At 38.6% G+C, this 18823-nt stretch overlaps 1 protein-coding gene across 8 annotated transcripts in view; it reads right to left on the bottom strand.

Annotated features, from left to right (window-relative positions):
- Positions 1-2235: 2235 nt before the first annotated feature.
- GRIN1 (glutamate ionotropic receptor NMDA type subunit 1) overlaps positions 2236-18823 on the bottom strand; it is a 73011-nt gene continuing 56423 nt past the window's right edge. For 2 of the 8 annotated variants that reach the window (XM_072431404.1, XM_072431406.1), the window contains 3 exons: positions 14390-14535; positions 10159-10269; positions 2236-4693 (listed from right to left, as the gene is read on the bottom strand). In XM_072431404.1, the coding sequence (XP_072287505.1) occupies positions 4625-4693; positions 10159-10269; positions 14390-14535 (326 nt within the window). In that variant the 3' untranslated portion in view covers positions 2236-4624. The other 6 variants (XM_072431407.1, XM_072431411.1, XM_072431408.1 and 3 more) reach the window with 5 other exon arrangements.

Below are 18823 nucleotides of genomic sequence, written 5' to 3'. Positions count from 1 at the left end.
CTCCAGTTGATTATTGCCTCCTTTTACATTGGAAAGAAAAGTTTTTTTAGTCCATACACATGCAGGAAAAGAGGTTCCAGTGGATCTTTGCAGGTGATTAGTTTAGATGGTGACATTCTAGCCAGTCATGTTCTGAGCCAACAATGACTCTAAAGATGGGTTTCAGTTGGTTTCCAATGATTGAGAAACATCTGCTGTGTTTCATTAGAAAGCTAGCAGGTCTCAGTTGTGATCCACAATGTCTGTGTACATAGTGAGGGTTTGTTTTAAAATGCCTTTACTGCTTGTTCAGAATTTGTAAATATTGTACATAGTCTGGGCACAGGTTCACTTACCATGTACCACTGTCAGAATTAAATTGCCATTCACCTACTGGCTTCTCAATTCAAAACTAATTACCAAAAAAAAAAATTATTAAAAAAAGTTCAAAGGTTTACAGCACTCTAAACCTAAAACAATGGCCAAGACAGCAAAAATGGGATAGTAAGAAACATGAAAAGCCAGTTGTTGTTTCAAGTTGCACCAACCCCAATATGGCCTATTCCAAAATTAAATTAACATCTTGCTTTACAAAATGACTTCTAGCAACAAAAGAAATGTTTAGAAGCAGCATAAAGTAAAGACAACATTCGATCACTTGGTTTCACCAGTTTTACAAAGGGAAGTGATTTTAAACTACTAATCTGAATTATTAATTTCAATTTTAAAAATTTTAAAATTTAGTGAACTCAAAAAGAAAACAATATGTCCAGGCCATAGATAGATGGCTATGAGCTATGTAATATAAATTGGCTGGATAAATAAAATAAATGGAAAGCCAGATAGATAGATAGATAGATAGATAGATAGATAGATAGATAGATAGATAGATAGATAGACAGATGTTAGACTTATTAAAGAATTCAGTAATTTTAAAATAAAGTTTTTTCTCAGCAGTATTTTGTTTCTTGACAATATATACAGTATATACTGGTATTTTTATTTACATTGAGCATCTGTATTGTATTTGAAGTAGGATGCTCATCTTTCTGTATTTTCACCTCCACAGGAGACATATATAACACTGGGATTTACATGAAGTCTTAGGAGCTTGTGCTGTAAAGGAATACTCATACAAACAGCAGGTTTCATTGGGGGACTAAATTCTACAAATCTAAAAATCAAAAAGACTTTTAAAGAATCGTGTAGGGGTCTTCCTTTTTCTATCTGCTTGCTGAGGTGTAACTTTGTAAATAGCAAATAAAGTTGTTGAAGTTTTCCTGCCCCTGAGAGTGGCTTGGGAAACCCCAGCAGGATATAGAGGATTGCAGGGGGTACAGGGACAGAGATGAGAACATGTGCTCAGCCAGGATAGGTGCCTCTGCATGCCTTCCAGAACACACTGACTGCCTTGTCTGTATGTAGTGCAGTATTATAATAATTCCCTCCTGGGTGGAGGCACTGCCAACTTTATTAGTATCCTCACTCTTCCACATAGCGAAGGCTCAGGATCCTCTTTGTTATCTACAGGTTAGCGCCATAGCTTGTTTTGTGGGAGCCATTTACATGACCCCCGCCATAACAGGGCTACAATCGCATCAAGCAGGCATAAAATAGCACACATTTGTAACTTTTTGGATACTAAAGCTGCCATTGGCTTAACAGGATTTTGGGCTTTTTAGCAATGATCTAACAAAACTTAAGGCAAGCTAGCACTGCAGATATCACAATTTTACATCATGGAGATTATCAAGGTGGATTAAGGACAACCGAGGGCGGACTTCTAATACCAGATTACTACCTCTTCACACAACACAACCCACCTCTACTTAGACACAACTGATCTAGCCAAAAGGGACAATCAACTCTGAGTATTTTAACATTGCAAAAAGTTAAAGCAGCTCATAAATTTAGCTGTAACATGGTGCTTGGGGGATTCACTGGAAATGGATAAAAGCAGTTCTCTTTTTATCAAATGTATGCTTTTATACACTACTTTAACAAATAATTGTCAGTTTTCTGGAGCTACATTCAATAAACTAATTAGCTGTAGCCAATTATTGAAGGTATTTAAAAAATATTATTTTAATCTGTAGAAAAATCCCACAACAAACCATATTTTCAATCATCAACTCCAGGTTTTATAAGAAGTGTTTGATTTGAGCAGGTGAGAGGTAGGGTATGGTAAGTAGGGGCTTGGGTTACTTTGTATATATTCTTCCGAACATTGATAGATGTTCCAAGTGCAATCACAACCACATTTACATATATTTTAATTATTGTAAAATGTCAAACTGTAAACACATTAAATATTTTACACAACAATGCAATGATCAATAAACTCATAATTTATCAATATTTCCCAAACTGGTTACAACCTGAGAGAAAAAAAATCTTCATATGCAATAAGAGAGCAAATCCATGTTAAGAATTCATAAAAACAGCTAGTATAGTTTTATAGTGTAATTAGGCAGTTTATTAAAGAATACCTCTGCCATAAATGGGTTTCTCCCTTTGTGTACTGTCTTTTCTATTTCTAGATCTTAAATTCTGTCTGGAACCAATGTGACAATTTTCACATTGTCTTTTCAGCCCCTAATATAATGTTCTCAATATATTCCTATTAAAAAACTGTTTATTGTAGCTTGGTTGAAAAGCCAAGTTTGACTTGTCTCAATCATTCTACAGATGTGGAAAGTTCTTTCCAACAATCCAATGGAGTTCCCAATGCAACCACAAAAGAGAAATCCATTTTGTTTGTGTCTTGTTTGCTCTTCAAATCTAGAATGCCATAATCATCAATGGGTTTGGATTCTGTATGTATCCAAAATTACAAAGCATCCTCAACATTTAGGAACAAACAATTTATATTCCTTAGGTCCCCTAAACCAGCAAGTATTCCAGATTTACCAGCAAGATAAAACTATGATCTTGGCCCAACCATCTTGGAAAATTATACTCAGCAGCAACTTTGCATTGTAGCTGATGTGTGTAGTTATGAAATTATTGGAATTAAATGTTTAACCAATCAGCCCCCAGCCATGAGCCTGGACTACTTACTGGTTTAAAGCCAAAGTCCCTTGAATAGTTTTTATAGTTATTGCGCAGAATAGGGTTAGAATTACAACATAGGGTGCTGGGTTGGTGTAAATAAAGTATGAAAGTAGGGAAAATATTTTAAATTCTAAAAGATAACCAGTTAGGGGCATGTCTACAGTTAAGGTTTTAAAATAAACATTCGCATATAATATACTCAAGCCAAAACCTTTTGGAGGACTGGATTGTTTTTAGAGCAACAATAAGCCATAATAAACTTTTCCAAGTAAAGTTTCTAGTAAATAAACATTAACAGGCAAAATGGGATAGAGCAAAGGAGGAAAAAGTAAATAGAATTAAAAACAACAAATCAGCAAGTATAAAAGGCATATAACTAAGCTGATGGTGATATACGTTCATAAAAATAGATTTTAAAGAGGGTCAGTACAAGAAAAAGACATTCCAAAAGACTAAAAAGAAATGCATAGAAATTTGGATACATTATGTTAAAAAAAATGTACTTGGGGCTTATTTTATATGCTTTAACATAAGTTTTCATATTTAAAAAAATGGGTTCTTGCTTATCTCAACCTCTTTTACACTTTCTTTACAGCAGAACACTATACTACCCCCACATTTGAAAAAATAAGTATTTTTCTTTACACCCCCAATGATTTTTTCTTTCTATTACTCTTTTGTAAATCTAGCATCATCCACGCAATAACTCTATAAGGCTTTTACTGCTGTCTGTGTGCTCACTAGGGCAGGAAGTTAGAAAAGGTTTTTTGCCCAGTAAATACAAACAGCAATATACAACCTTTTTGTAGGACAGGCAAGGGTTAGAATTCAGTTCAGATTTTTTTATTCAGTTAGGATTTATATTGCTTTCTGTGCCTCCATTAGAAAGATTTTCTCTTATTTATAGCCCCATGTCACACTTCAAGTCAGGATAACAAGGTGTCAGCAGGACAAAAAGAGAGGCTAAAATCTCCCAAGTGGACATACAGATAGCAGAGAAAAAACATTATACCTTCAAATGTTTGCTACAAAAGCATGCTCTGTCTTCAGGGTGCACTAAAAAAAAAAACATCAGCTGACCCAATGAACTGTGTTAATGTAGAAATAAAAAAGAAGGGACTGAACAATTACAAAGTGTACAATAATGACTCTTCCATAGCAGCAAAAATCATAACTCATAATGCCAATTGTTCAGATTATTCAAATGTTGTTCTTTAAATCCAAATAAATAACATGATAAATAAATAAATAAATTAATTAATAAAATAAATAAATGAATAAATACTTAAATAAAATATCAAATAAAAATTAAATAAAGTTAATGGGGTAAAGTGTTAGGCAAATTTATAAAGTAGGAACACACTTTTAGTTCTAATCTCTCGAGCAAATTGTTGAAAGGCAAAATCCAATAATCCATCTTGGTTTGGTGAGCAGTGGGAGAGGATAAGTGGGAAAAATACATGCAGTCCTAGAGTTCTTTATGTTTCTGACCTCCTCCTTACCAGTCCCGTAAATGCGAAACACGCTGCCCTTAGGTCCATGTTTTACCATCCACCAAGCCACAACAGTCCCAATGTCTCTCTTCTCTGCATTACACCACAGTGCTAACAGAAGGATCGGATAGATTAAGCTGACCAGTGATGTCAGTGGGATGGTATTGCTGCAAAATACAAAATACACAGAGAGGAAAGGTGAGGATCGACTGGAGCCATGGCTGGACTCTGCCTCTGCAGCTTCTGTTCATTCAGCAGATTTTAATGTCTGGAAAAATGACAATACGGTGGGCCAGTTATTTAGGCAGCTGGGTTACTGGCTGCTGTTTGCTGAGAACATTTGGTACATTGATAACGATATACAGGACACACATTGGATCACAATGTGAACCAACTAGAATATCTTCAACAATTTGAGACATATGTGTTTTGTGTCCTGCTCTACAGGATTAAAGGTTTCATTCTTCTGTTGGTTGTGTACCAACATGAAGACCTTTCCTATGTACCACCTGTATTTCAAAACAACATTTCAAAGTCTTTATAGTCTATTTGTAACACCTAAGTAAATCATGGTAGCTAAATCTTTTTACATCTCCACCTGGTAAGACTTATACTTTAACCTCTGCATAATCTTTCCTCCATGCTCTTTGACTAGGGGTCAGATCCTTTGTTTGCCATGCCAATATGTGTTTTCAAAATAAGCCATGGATCTAACCAAGGCACTGTAATCACCAGAATAAATAACCAATATCCAAAGGAAAAAGATCCATAAGATTATAATTTCTCATCTAGTGGAGGGTATTTAGTAAAAGAGTGAACATGCAGAGAAAATACTCACTAATGAGAAGGCTCCCATATAGCCTATAGAACCCTATAGAAGATTTACAGTTACTCATTCCTTAAATCATATATGTTCTACTCTAAATGTTTCCGCCAGCTCACTTAATATTAACCTATTGTGTTATGTATAAGCCTAGGGGGATGAAGGAAGGATGCTGATGGGGCCACTATTAAAGTGAATTTGTCCCACATTGGCAAACCACAGATTTATTTTAACCTCCCTAGCGGTTCATTTCTTTCCGGTTTTATATGTGTAAAAGCGGTACATTGTTTTTCATGAAATTTTTTTTTACAGTATATTATAATAGTATGAGTATAATAAAGTTTGAAACACAAAATCATTTAAAAACAATAAATTGAATAAATTAAAAAATCTATATATTTAAAAAAAAAAATTAAACAAAAAAAAATTTTAATTAAAAAAAAAATTACACATTATACTCATACTATTATATGTACTGTAAAATAAATGTTCTTGAAAACAATGTACTGCTTTTACACCTAAAAATACAATGTATTGCATTCAATACAGTTATTTTGTATTTATTGCAATACAAATGGATTTTGAATTTCCCGCCCCGCCCGGCCGGGACGTACACACGCACCGCAGTCACTGGGAACTCCCCCGGTGACTCATCAGATGCAGAAGCAGGAAGAAGAAAGAAGACGGAGATCGCGGCGCTGGACAGCACGGGACCCCGGCGGATCAGGTATGCGTTCTATTGTCTAACCTTCCCTAGGTGTTCCAACTCCGAGAGTAACGGGGTTACCACTTGTAGCAACTTTTTTTTACCCCCAGTCACTCTCGGGGTTACAGCTAGGGAGGTTAATATCATATATAGATTAGCCAACATTTTGTTTTCCCCTTTGCTCATTGATATTTAATCAACAAAACTGGGCAGTGGGTGGTTAATCTCTTACTTACTATGCATCAACAAATAGGTCAGCAAAGGCACTGCAACCTTATGGCCAATGTGAACATAACCTTACCCAGCTTCACTTTAGAAAGTTTATTTTCTCCAGCCTTGGAGAGCTTTAATAAATCAGACCCAATGAGTTAGTGTAGGTCTTCAGATGGCAGGTCCATATTTTACTAAATCTTTAGCTGGGAGCAGGTCGAGGAAGAAGTGAAATTTCAGAACAGGAGTCTCCAAGAGACAAAAGATGAGCAGGAATTCATCCCATTGGTAGTCATCCAAAACTAAAAATTACTCTAAGTTCCTATTTTTTTTGGAAATGTTGGCAATACATTAGCACTTTTTGTAAATGAAGGTTAAAAATAATCATAAAAAAGCAGAAGCTGACTTTCAATTAGAAAACAGCTGCTATCTTCGGCTACTTTTTTTGTCAATATGATGATGCAGCCAATGTGCTGTTGTATTGCCTACATGCTGGTATTAGCACAGAATTACAAGACGGAGAAAAAGGCAACATCTGCAGCAGCTTTCTGTAGTGAAGCAATCACAGTGGGGAATTCTCTTCAGATAAAGGAATGAGGGATATCAGTGAGTTGAGTATAAAGGTTCACTGTCAGAGTCTCTGATCTCTGTCCATGACATTGTGTTGTCTGCTATGTGTGAAACACAGCTCCGATTTAAAGAAGATGTTTAAGGATGCACTTCTGCTATGTTAGCAAACAACCCCAGAGTTACAAAGACTTTTCAAAACATATAAAGAGAATCAGTAATTTGTTATAAATTAATTATAATAAAATACATTTTAAATTTGACTGTGAAGAACCATCAACTTCAGGTGATTCAAAAATGATGCTACCTACTTATTGTAGAGCTCTGACTCTGACTTAGGAAGAGGAGTAATGGAGCTCTGCAGCATGCCAACAGGACACAGGCTTTTCTATTCAGTGTGTGGCTGTTTTGTAAGGAAAACAAACTTTGACTTTTAACCTTTGTTTTGTTACACAAAGAATGTATTTAGCTAATTTAGGATCAGTGGAGCTTTATAAATGAATCACCTATCATGTATGTTGTCTATTTTCCAAATGATCTCTTTAAACAAACACATGGTTTTTAGCTTCATTGTTAAATATATATATGTGTATGTGTGTGTGTGTGTGTGTGTGTGTGTGTGTGTGTGTGTGTGTGTGTGCATTTATATATATATCCTTTTACTCCTCTATGAAGATGTACATTACAATGGATTTATATTCAACTTTATTAGGACTTTTCTGCTGCAATAACCATAATAACTAGTTGAGTTGAGTAGACAAAGATGGTGAGAATATACATAACATAATGAAATAGTAACTGTTTCCTTTTGTGCCAGAATGTCTTATTTTCATTGTGTACCTGCTGCCCTGAATTAAGTTCCATTTAGGGAAACAATGTTGGGAAACAAAAAGGGGGAACTAAGTGGGTATAGTGACTAATGTATGATTTTTATATCAGCTCCACTTTTCTGATAACTTTGATGTCTACAGCAGGGCAGGAAATTTACGCTATTTTCTTTTAATGATTTTCTATTAATGATTTGTTTTCTTATTTATTTCTGACATTTTTAAATGGTGTGGCTATGTAAGCAGTTTAAAGTGATGGTTTAAAGGATGGTACTTGAAATATCTTTTCCTAGAATGGAGACTACCATTGTGATGAAGAACTAGAAATATCTATCTAATACAGATATTTTATAATTAAATTTATTGCATAGTAGCCAAATTTTGGAAACCTACTAATAACCTTGGTTGATTTTAGAAGGTTAAGGCAAACTATGGAAATTGCCAGGGACCACACTTTTTCAGGACCCCAACTGACAGTTTAAAAACTGAAATGCTGTGCATCTGGGGTTTCAACTTCATATTTGCCTAGGACCCAATTTTCTTTAAACCTGTACCTGCCCTTAACACTACTTCCTCATCTTCCAATAAGCTGGTAGCTTGCATCATGTGATTTTTTGAACACCGGGTCGGCATCGGATTAAAGCAGCCTATCTCAACCTTTCAAAATAGGAAAACACATGCAATAACATTCAAGTCTTAAGAATCCCCTGGTATGATTACAATATCCATAGCTTACAGCACATTAGTTTGGTGGTCAGTGGGAAGAATGAATCTTACATTGATGGCCAGTAGGAAGAATGGCACTTTTATAGATAGCCAAAAAGATCATTGGTGTCAGTGGCAATTGGCTTGAAACAAATAGCACAAGGCTCAAGCTAGCAACCTAGCAACTTCTGGAGGAACCCTATGGTTTAACAGAACCACCGTTGAGAAACACTGTAATATAGTCATTAAACCTCGAAACCCTTTCCTGTATTGATATCTTAGAATTACAGTATCTGCCCTTGACCTAAAGGTTTATATTGTATTATAGTTATTAAAGTGGTAAACTTCTATTATTTTGGAAGCTTTAACATACTAGATATCAACGCGTTAGTAAGCTTTATATACTGTACACTGGTCATTAAATCAGAATTCTGACTTAAGTACTAAGCAATATTTTGTAAACTTGGTTTGTACACTGTGTGCTACAAACAGCTCATGCTCCTTTTGTGTAGGAGAATTACCATTATCACAAATGTATCAGTAATTGTGTTCCCTGCATCCACCACGTTAAGAACAGGAGGAAACAGACCTAAATCAACAAGACAGCACAGAAATGGCCAGTGCATTTCAATGTTTTACATATATTAATTAGGATTTAGGTGACTATGAACCAAAATTTTGAAGCTGCAATAGCAGGATATATAGCAGGACATAATTTAGTGGCCTCTCTACAGCTGTTTTAACACATTGTATAGGAGCAACAGCAACATAGCTATCATGGCTTTACATATCAAGCCAATTTTCTAAATAGGCTGAAATAAATACAGCCTATTTCCATTCCCAGGTTTAGTAGATCCTAGCCCTAGGACATCTGAAATGACAGGCTAATAATGTGTCTAGCTCTCCTTTCCAACCGTATAGATGTATGTATGTTCATACAGGGTGATTACATTGTGACAGTATACAAACCTAGAACAATGGTACATCCACATATATTTTTTCCATAGTTGTTTTAGAAACATATCTAACCTTAACAAACTCAAACATTGAAAAACAACAATGGGAACCACTAACAAACAGTTTGACAGTCGATAACCATAGCTTTATATTAGTATAAGCATTTTTTTCATCAGGATATCAGTAAAGCAAATTGTTGCATTTGGAATTGATGGAACATATCTTGTACGGGTTGAAAGTTACAGGAAATTGTGAGGGTGGGCAGTGGGGGTTCTCTTTGGCAAAATGCTGTCATCACAAACAAAAAAAAATACACATACTTGAGACACAAACATGACTCTTAGTGATGTGGATCTTTGGCAAAAGAAAATATAGTGTATCCAGAAGGCATACAACAACAAACAGTAAAAACACTTGAAAAAAACACAAAAAAAATCTTGTTGTTAAAGATTGGCACCAATTAACGGTATTGGAAAAAGATACGAAAAATGTATTTAGCGACATCAGTGCTAGCAAAAAAGTTTAGAGAGTGGCTCTGTTTTGGTTTGAGTTTAGGAAGTTCAAATTGATTACAATTGATGACTGACTGTTGACGAAACATGGGGCTGGGATGCACTGCATGTACAATGTGCAGCTTCTGAATGGGTGTTTGGCAACCAATGGAATGGCAGAAGATAGTAGAAGAAATAGAGGTAGAGAATGTAAGAAATAGGCAAAGAAATAGCCAAAGATGTAAAGAAGAAAAGTAAATGAGAGTGAGCAATATAGAGGTAGAGCAAGCAAGTGAAAGAAAGAGTGAGAAAGAGAAAAAGAGAAAGCTCAATTCTTCTTCCTTACCGTGTCTTTGCAGGACCTACGTCTCTTGAAGCTGGAGGCCAGGGTGGAGGTGATGGACCTAAAAGAGGCTTTCTTTTTAGGGTCAGGTTCTGCTCTACCACTTTTTCTATCCTAAAATGAATATGTATAAGTAATTAGATACCTAATGTGCCTCTCCTTCAACTACTTCTAAACTGAATATAGTCCATAGCGACAAGTGGTTTTGGTGGCCATATCTAAAGAGGCTTCATCTAAGTTTAGAATACTGGGTTAGCTTCAGGACAAGTGGGGGTCATGCTAATGATTATGACCTAGGAGATGTGTTTCCAACTTTAGCCTGAGTTCTTGACATTTTGATAGGGCCAGGTCAGCAGTGGTCACCACAAGTTCAAAAACAATCCACAATCCACCAATATAATAAAATTAAAAATATTCATTCTAAAACTTATGTACCTACAAAACTAACTATACATTTTCTTGATTTGGGGAAAACAGTTATTACTTTGTTTTCCCATCAAAATTACAAGTGTGTAAGGGTCCTTCACGGTGATCTTAAATGCCATTGTTCTTGACAGTCTTTAGAATGTGTTGACCATCTAAGGCAAGGGTCGATTCTGGCCACTGCAAAAGGGGGTATGTCTAGGCTATCTGGGTAAGCTGGAGTCTATTGCACAAGAAAGATAGAAGACTGTATTAGAAAGCGGCCATTGTATGAATTTTCTGTAAAAAATGTATTAAAAAATTTTAATGGTGCATTGGCGCAAAGCGTATTTTTTTTTAAAAGCAAAAAATATATATATTAAATAAAAAATAATTAAAAAAAACAGCAAATAAAAAAAGAGAAGCATCTGCGTTTCTTGACATTGCATAAGAAAATGCTGTGAACTTATAAAAGGTGGGAGAGAAAAGAAAAGATGAGGATCACTCTGTTATACCCAGCAAAGGATATAACAAAAATTTATTCCACTGGTGACAAGGCACCGTAGATGGGATAAATTGTTGGATCTGTCATTTTCCTTGTAAGTAGGCATGCACAAATGGGGGAGAAAGCAGGATGGATCAGCGTGGAATGTCTAGATTTTTGCTCCATGTATTATCCCAAATCCAAATTTTTGCTTAAACAAATAGTTCTTTTCAACTTGCCTTCCTTCTAGTACCGAGACAGACTTTTGCCCTCTGTTGTTCCCACCTGTAGAGAGGTCTCAGATTGTAAGAACGTTCTTCACAATAGAGTCGGCACAGAGTGATAGGCGCACGTAACAAGTACGGAAGGGTCCCTCTACATTAACACAGGGAAAAGGGGCTTTCTAGAAGGTTGGCAAGTGAAAATTGTCGTGCTCCCGAAGGTTTAGTGCTACTTGCCAGCAGACTTCTATCCTTACTGAAGGAGAGAATTTACGAGAGACCAGACAATAGTAACTAGTCTTTGGATTTATTCTGTTACTTGTAGCAAAATCCAAAATCATTTTCCTAGCCGATGCTCATATCTTGATGTACATCTCAATAATCTTTACTTTTTCCTCATCCAACAAAATGTTGCCATAATTATGTTTAAGGAGCTTGAAGCTCTTGAGAGATGCAGGGTTCAGATTATACTTATGTAGACAAGTGCAGGCACAGATCCATATTTGAGTTATGGAAAAATTAAACTAGGTCACTCATAATTAATAATGTCTTATTTAAATATGGAGCCATTGTTCTGGCTTTCACTAAAAGTCCTGAAGAAATATTATTTAGCTATTCTAATATGTTTTCTTTTAATAGGGATATGCACTTATTTGAGTTTGGTTTTATTTGTGTTTCTCTTTTATGTAATTAATTGATTTACAAAAAACATATGTTTTAATAAGCAAATAGATTTTGGACTTAGGTAGGAAAATAGAATAGCTTTTGGACTTGATGGAGTGGATGTATAATTTTCAAATATTTGCTAAGGCATTACCTTTTTATATAGATGCGACATCTAAAAGATTTATTTGCCTCTATGAAATACTGCCAATAAATTTAAAATATTAGGCAGGTAATTGATTCTCAAAGTCAAGCTAAGAGAGGTCCAATTTGGTCACATATGTGGGTGACCAAAGAGTTATACAAGTTAAAGGCCATTTTAAAGGTGCTAAGAAAATTTGCTGACAAGGTCAATGGGGTGGGTCCTGTCTTTCCACCATTTTTTTTGGTAAAAACAGTAGCTTTTTTTGAGTAAGACGCCAATAAACCCTTTCTAACAATCTAGATCCAAGGGTATGTAACTGTCTTGGTCTCCCAGGTCTGCAGGAACTCATGGAAGAGCACATGCACCACAATATTTGGGAATTAATCTTGATTATGTAGATTGTAACTGCACTTTTTTGTACAAGCCTGCATTTCTATTTTAGTTATGCAACTGTTAGATAGCAAGAACAACTTTTTTTCTGAATCTAAACAATTAATTGATAGCAAAATGGCAACTAGTTACTAGAATTTTCCTCTACAGGAAAAACATGGGTTCGTTAGCCATTTGTCACCAAAATAACTGGAGCTACTCAGTTTATTTTGCCACGATGACCTGTCCAGTTGCACACAGAGCCCTTATATCTTGGTGACGGAGAGATACATGGATGGAATGTCAGCCATGGTGAGGGGGCTGTATTTCAGTGTGGTACATGGATGTTGTATGGACATATGAAGTTGTATGACACGGTAAGGAACCCATGTGGATGCTGTAGACCCTCTGGAAAGTGCAGTCCAATGTTACATCTATGAAATGGATTCACTTGGTCACGACTCTGTGCTGCCCCGGCTGTAAAGGAAGGGTTAGTTTCACCATCACATTCAACATAATATGAACTGCTGTATAAACACATAGATAAATATTATTACCTGACAGTACAAACACAGAAAACTGCAGCATTACCGAACAACACAAAATATTATTTTCATCTAGGGCACTAGGTCAAGATCATTGTCAAAAATAACTAGGTCAAGATCAACTAGGTCAAAAACAACTTTATGAAAAACAGAATTCATTCTGTTGCTTGTTTTTCCATAGACATTACAAATATAGTTGTGAACATTTTGAAAGAAGCCATTTAAAACCTTAAACCAGTACTCTATCTACTAGTTTAATATGAACTAAGAGCATCAGTGAAATTTGGTCCCTAGTTCACCATATCTCTTAATGCCATAAGGTTTCTCAAGGTTCCACTAAAATGGTATTCGAGAATACAATTTTGTCTAGATCTCAAAATGACAGCCATCTAGCTTTGACTCCCAGGGAACTTTCAGGCTGATTTCCTATGGCTTATATATAAAATATATGGTTTTTATGCTATTCTTCTGACTCCTGATAAAAATATAGGCATTGTTTACATAATGTACAGAAACAAATTTTGTAGGCTAGTAGACTTAGTGGGTTTGTTTTAGGGAGGCATATAATAGTGTGTGTGTTTGTGTTTTATGTTTTCTGTGTTAACAAATGTTTTCTGAAACAATGAGTTGTGCTCAATGAGAATAATACAATCTCCCATATGGATATCTATTTTAGGCAAACCTAAAAAATGTAAATATCAAAATTTGGAATAGTATGGCAGTAAATTTTGAAAAACAAAATCTATTATAACTACTAAAATACACAATTGGTTTTGTAGCTATGTATGCTGCACAAAACCTACATATTTTTTTGAAAACCAGCCATAATGTATAGCCTAGCAATTTCCCTGGAACAAAGCTTCAGTAAGGTCCTTTATGAGGAACACAAAAAGGCCAATTATTTTATAGCCACGATCAATGTTTGAAGCAGCCTGTGTATTCACAAGGGGTTGATAGAGCTTTGATGTCAGCCACATCTTAACAGCAGCCCTTCATTAAAAACTAGTGACCTCAATGAGATGGTAATTCAGGTGCAAAGTGGGCTCACCGCTATTTTTGTTAGATTTTTACCATTTATTGTTAATAATACTGCAGTTTTAGCTACAATGTTTCATAGTGGTAGACAGATGTATTTCTTCAGAATTAAAATGAAATGAGATACACAAATGACCTCTTTATTGCCAGGGCGAACAATTGTCAGCCATCTTCTGACAAATGCTAGGTCACAACACTGAAGTCAAAGAAAAAAATATGAAAAACTGTTGTTACACAGCTACACTGGAGAATCACAGTGAAATGGAGGAGACCACAATGATGACTGGACACAGACTTAGTCATGGCTGTTCTCAAACAGAAGAACATGGACGCACCTGTTGTTTAAGTTCTCTAAAACGTTTTGTCATACCTGTAGGTTTTTTCTCCAAACATTAACGGCGGCAAAGGCCAACTGCATCTGTTTTCTGCGGGCATCTTTGTGCCGCTTGTATGCAATCTCAATAAATATCAGGAAGATTCCAGCAACAATACCACCAGCCACCAGCATGAAGACACCTAAAAAGAGAAACACATGCCAGTTTTAGTATTAGAAATGTATCTGAAAAACTTTTAAACATTAACAAGTATTTTGCTCCCTACACCTGGTTGATGCAAAACCAGTTGCCCTAGTCTTTCCTTATATACAGCACATACTTTTAACATAAGCAATTATAAGAGAGGGTGTGCTGAACGCAGAAAGGAAAAAGAAAACAGTATATGTTTTCCTGTGGGATATGAACATATGTGCCAAATGAAAACCAGCCATGAACATCTTAGGAACTGCAGTTTACATAGTTACATAGTTACACAGTAGGTTAGGTTGAAAAAAGTAAATCCATCAAGGTCAACCACTAGATTAATATAGTAAACTACCTTGATTTGTATGTATTGCTGCTAAGCTACTGGTCTTCAAAGGACCAATTTTTTTATAGGGATTGTGAATCTATGACAAAAAAAATCTGCGAAAGCAGCATTTTTTGGGAGGCAATTTCCTTAGTTAGCTTCACTGAATCAAAATCAGTATTCAGCCTGGGAAGCACAGAATACAGAATATCAGTATTTCGTGTAAAATAATTCTGCAAGCCAAAAGGGTAATAGGAATTCTTAAAATGAGATCAATCAATCATTGACTATAAACATATTAGGTAGAAAAGCCTTTCCTCATTGGTCAGAGTACTTCATTTGAATTGCTTTACTACACACATATATGTTTAAGCTTATATATTCTGTTATATATTCATATTTCTTTTTTACAAATATAATCAATTGACTTAAAAAATCTACTATGTTATATGCTATGTGATCTCATATGCTAGTTATTTCATTTTTCTTACTGTCTCTTGAGAAAGCCCATAAGGCGGGACTTGATACCTATTATGTTTATGGTTAGAGATGAGCGAATTTCTCTAAAATTCGATTGGGCGGTTCGGCGAACTTTCCAAAAAGATTTGCTTCGATCCGAATATATTTGCATCAAATTGCATTAAAAAACAGCTATTTCCAGGCTGCATAGAGCCTTGATAGTGGTGTAGAACTCTCTGCCTTGCAGTAACACGCATAGGGAGTCTGCTATGGTAGTGAAATAATAGTATGAGTCAGTATGACATGCAGATGACAGGCGTCGCAATTAGAATCACTGCACACTTCACTTATTTGGGCAGTCAAGGGGCCAACACTGACCAAATAAGTCAAGTATGAACTCAGCCTTACAGGTCTATGTTAGCGACAAGAAAAAGCATACTCCTTTTACACCCTTGTCAGTTAATTCCACATAGATGTCTACAGAACCTCTTCTATTAACCACTTATACAAGTAGAGCCCCCCCCCCGAACAGGAGGTGTCATAAAATTTACCACAGGGATAACTGGCCACAGAGAGGCACAATGACAGAGTCTGCAAGTTGAATCAGCAGCAACATCAGGAGGAGGCCACCGAGGTGGCGGCAGCAGCAGCATCAGGCGGAGACCACAGAGTGGCCCAATGACAGAGTCTGGAGTTGGCGACAGCATCAGGAGGCTACAGACTGGCAGAATGACAGAGTCTGGAGGTGTCGGCAGCATCAGGATTTTCAGTATGAATACAGACCGTGAAAGTGGGGCCTCTTGATCCTTGTAACTTTTGGGTTTTGAGCAGCAGCAGCAGCATCAGGTGGAGACCACAGAGTGGCACAATGACATAGCGTAGAGGTGGCGACAGCATCAGGAGACCACAGAGTGGAACAATGACAGAGTCTGGAGGTGGCAGCAGCATCAACATCAGGAGGAGGCCACAGAGGTGGTGGCAGCAGCAGCATCAGGCAGAGACCACAGAGTGGCACAATGACAGAGTCTGGAGGTGGCAGCAGCAGAAACATCAGGAAGAGACCACAGAGTGGCACAATGACAGGGTCTGGAGGTGGCGGCAGGAGAAGCATCAGGTGGAGACCACAGAGTGGCACAATGACAGAGTCTGGAGGTCGCGACAGCATCAGGAGGCTACAGAGTGGCACAATGACAGAGTCTGGAGCTGCCGGCAGCAGCAGGAGGCTACAGAGTGGCACAATGACAGAGTTTAGAGGTGGCGGCAGCAGCAGCATCAGGCGGAGAGGACAGAGTGGCACAATGACAGAGTCTGGAGTAGGTGACAGCATCAGGAGGCCACAGAGTGGCACAATGACATAGCGTGGAGGTGGTGACAGCATCAGGAGGCTACAGAGAGGCACAATGACAGAGTCTGGAGGTGGCAGCAGCAGCAGCATCAGGCGGAGACCACAGAGTGGCACAATGACAGAGTCTGGAGTAGGCCACAGCATCAAGAGGCCACAGAGTGACACAATGACATAGCGTGGAGGTGGTGATAGCATCAGGAGGCCACAGAGAGGCACAATGACAGAGTCTGGAGGTGGCAGCAGCATCAACATCAGGAGGAGGCCACAGAGGTGGTGGCAGCAGCAGCATCAGGCGGAGACCACAGAGTTTCACAATGACAGAGTCTGGAGGTAGCAGCAGCAAAAACATCAGGAGGAGACCACAGAGTGGCACAATGACAGGGTCTGGAGGTGGCGGCAGCAGCATCAGGAGGCCACAGAGTGGCACAATGACAGAGTCTGGAGTTGGCGACAGCAGCAGCATCAGGCGTAGACCACAAATTGGCACAATGACAGGGTCTGGAGGTGGCGGCAGCATCAGGAGGCTATAGAGTGGCACAATGACAGAGTCTGTAGGTGGCAGCAGCATCAACATCAGAAGGAGGACAAAGAGGTGGCGGCAGCAGCAGCATTAGGCGGAAACCACAGAGTGGCACAATGACAGAGTCTGGAGGTGGCGGCAGCATCAGGAGGCTCACTATGAAAATGAACAGACCATGAAAGTGGGATCTCTTGATCCTTAGAACTTTTGGATTCAGAGCAGGAGGTTTTAGAAAATTTACCACAGTGATAACTGGCCACAGAGTGGCAAAATGACAGAGTCTGGAGGTGGCGACAGCATCAACATCAGAAGGAGGCCATAGAGGTGGCAGCAGCAGCAGCATTAGGCGGAGACCAGAGAGTGGCACAATGACAGAGTCTGGAGTTGGCGACAGCATCAGGAGGCCACAGAGTTGCACAATGACATAGTGTGGAGGTGGCGACAGCATCAGGAGGCCACAGAGTCAGCATCAGGAGGCCACAGAGTTGCACAATGACATAGTGTGGAGGTGGCGACAGCACCAGGAGATCACAGAGTGGCACAATAACATGGTGTGGAGGTGGCGGCAACATCAGGAGACCACAGAGTGGCAAGGTGACATAGTATGGAGATGGCAGCAGCAGCATCAGGAGACCACAGAGTGGCAAGGTGACATAGTCTGGAGATGGCAGCAGCAGCATCAGGAGACCACAGAGTGGCAAGGTGACATAGTGTGGAGAAGGCAGCAGCATCAGGAGACCACAAAGTGGCAAGGTGACATAGTGTTGAGATTGCAGCAGCAGCATCAGGAGACCACAAAGTGACCCAGTGACAGAATGGGGCGGTGGGTGGCAATACTAGTACACGCTGATGAAGGTGGGTGAAAGAAGGAGCACTTTGCATCTGATGTGTGGCTTCAGGCGGGTGGCAGCATCACAGAAGTAGCTGAGGCAAGTAGCCAGAAGAAACCGGTCTGTCAAGGCTTTGGTCAGGCGACATGGATCATTTAAATGTGAAATGTGAGTGCAGAGGCCCCCCCCAGTCAGACCTGTGAGAGGATGGACGATAGCGCAGATAGGCAGCGGCCAACTGACTATATAGGATATCTCTGTAGTAGTTCAGTTGTCCTCCCTCTCAGCGGGTGTAAAAAAGGCCCCCATTCGGTACCCCCATCGGTAGCGAGGGTCCAACAAGGTGGAGAGCCAGAATCATTCCTCTGCCGAATTGTGACAATTTGGCTGTCACTGCGCAAGCAAGTGAGCATGCAGCGGGCCATATCTGCAAGTGACTTGTATGGACTCCCTGCTTTCATCACCACTGAATACTGCCACGGTGTGTCTGGGTCCTCTACCTCGTCTTCCTCATCTCCCTCTTGGTCCTCTGGCTGCTCCTGCTCCTCCTCTCCTGTCACCTGAGTAGAAAAAACACCCATTTCGCTATACATTGCCTTTGCTCCAATGTCCTCCTCCTCCTCCAGTTCAGCCCCCACAGGGCTCATGTGGCCTTGAGATCTAGGTGCCATGTCTCCAGTCCCCTGACCAGCCAGATTTACCAGCATCTGTTCCAGGACATGAAGCAGTGGAATGACGTTGTTCATCCCGTAGTCCTGGTGACTGACAAATAACGTGGCCTCCTCAAAGGGCCTGAGCAAACGGCAG

The sequence above is a fragment of the Pyxicephalus adspersus genome, chromosome Z (genome assembly GCF_032062135.1).
Source record: "Pyxicephalus adspersus chromosome Z, UCB_Pads_2.0, whole genome shotgun sequence".
Taxonomy (NCBI): Eukaryota; Metazoa; Chordata; class Amphibia; order Anura; family Pyxicephalidae; genus Pyxicephalus; species Pyxicephalus adspersus.
This window is presented reverse-complemented; position numbering and strand designations above follow the sequence as displayed.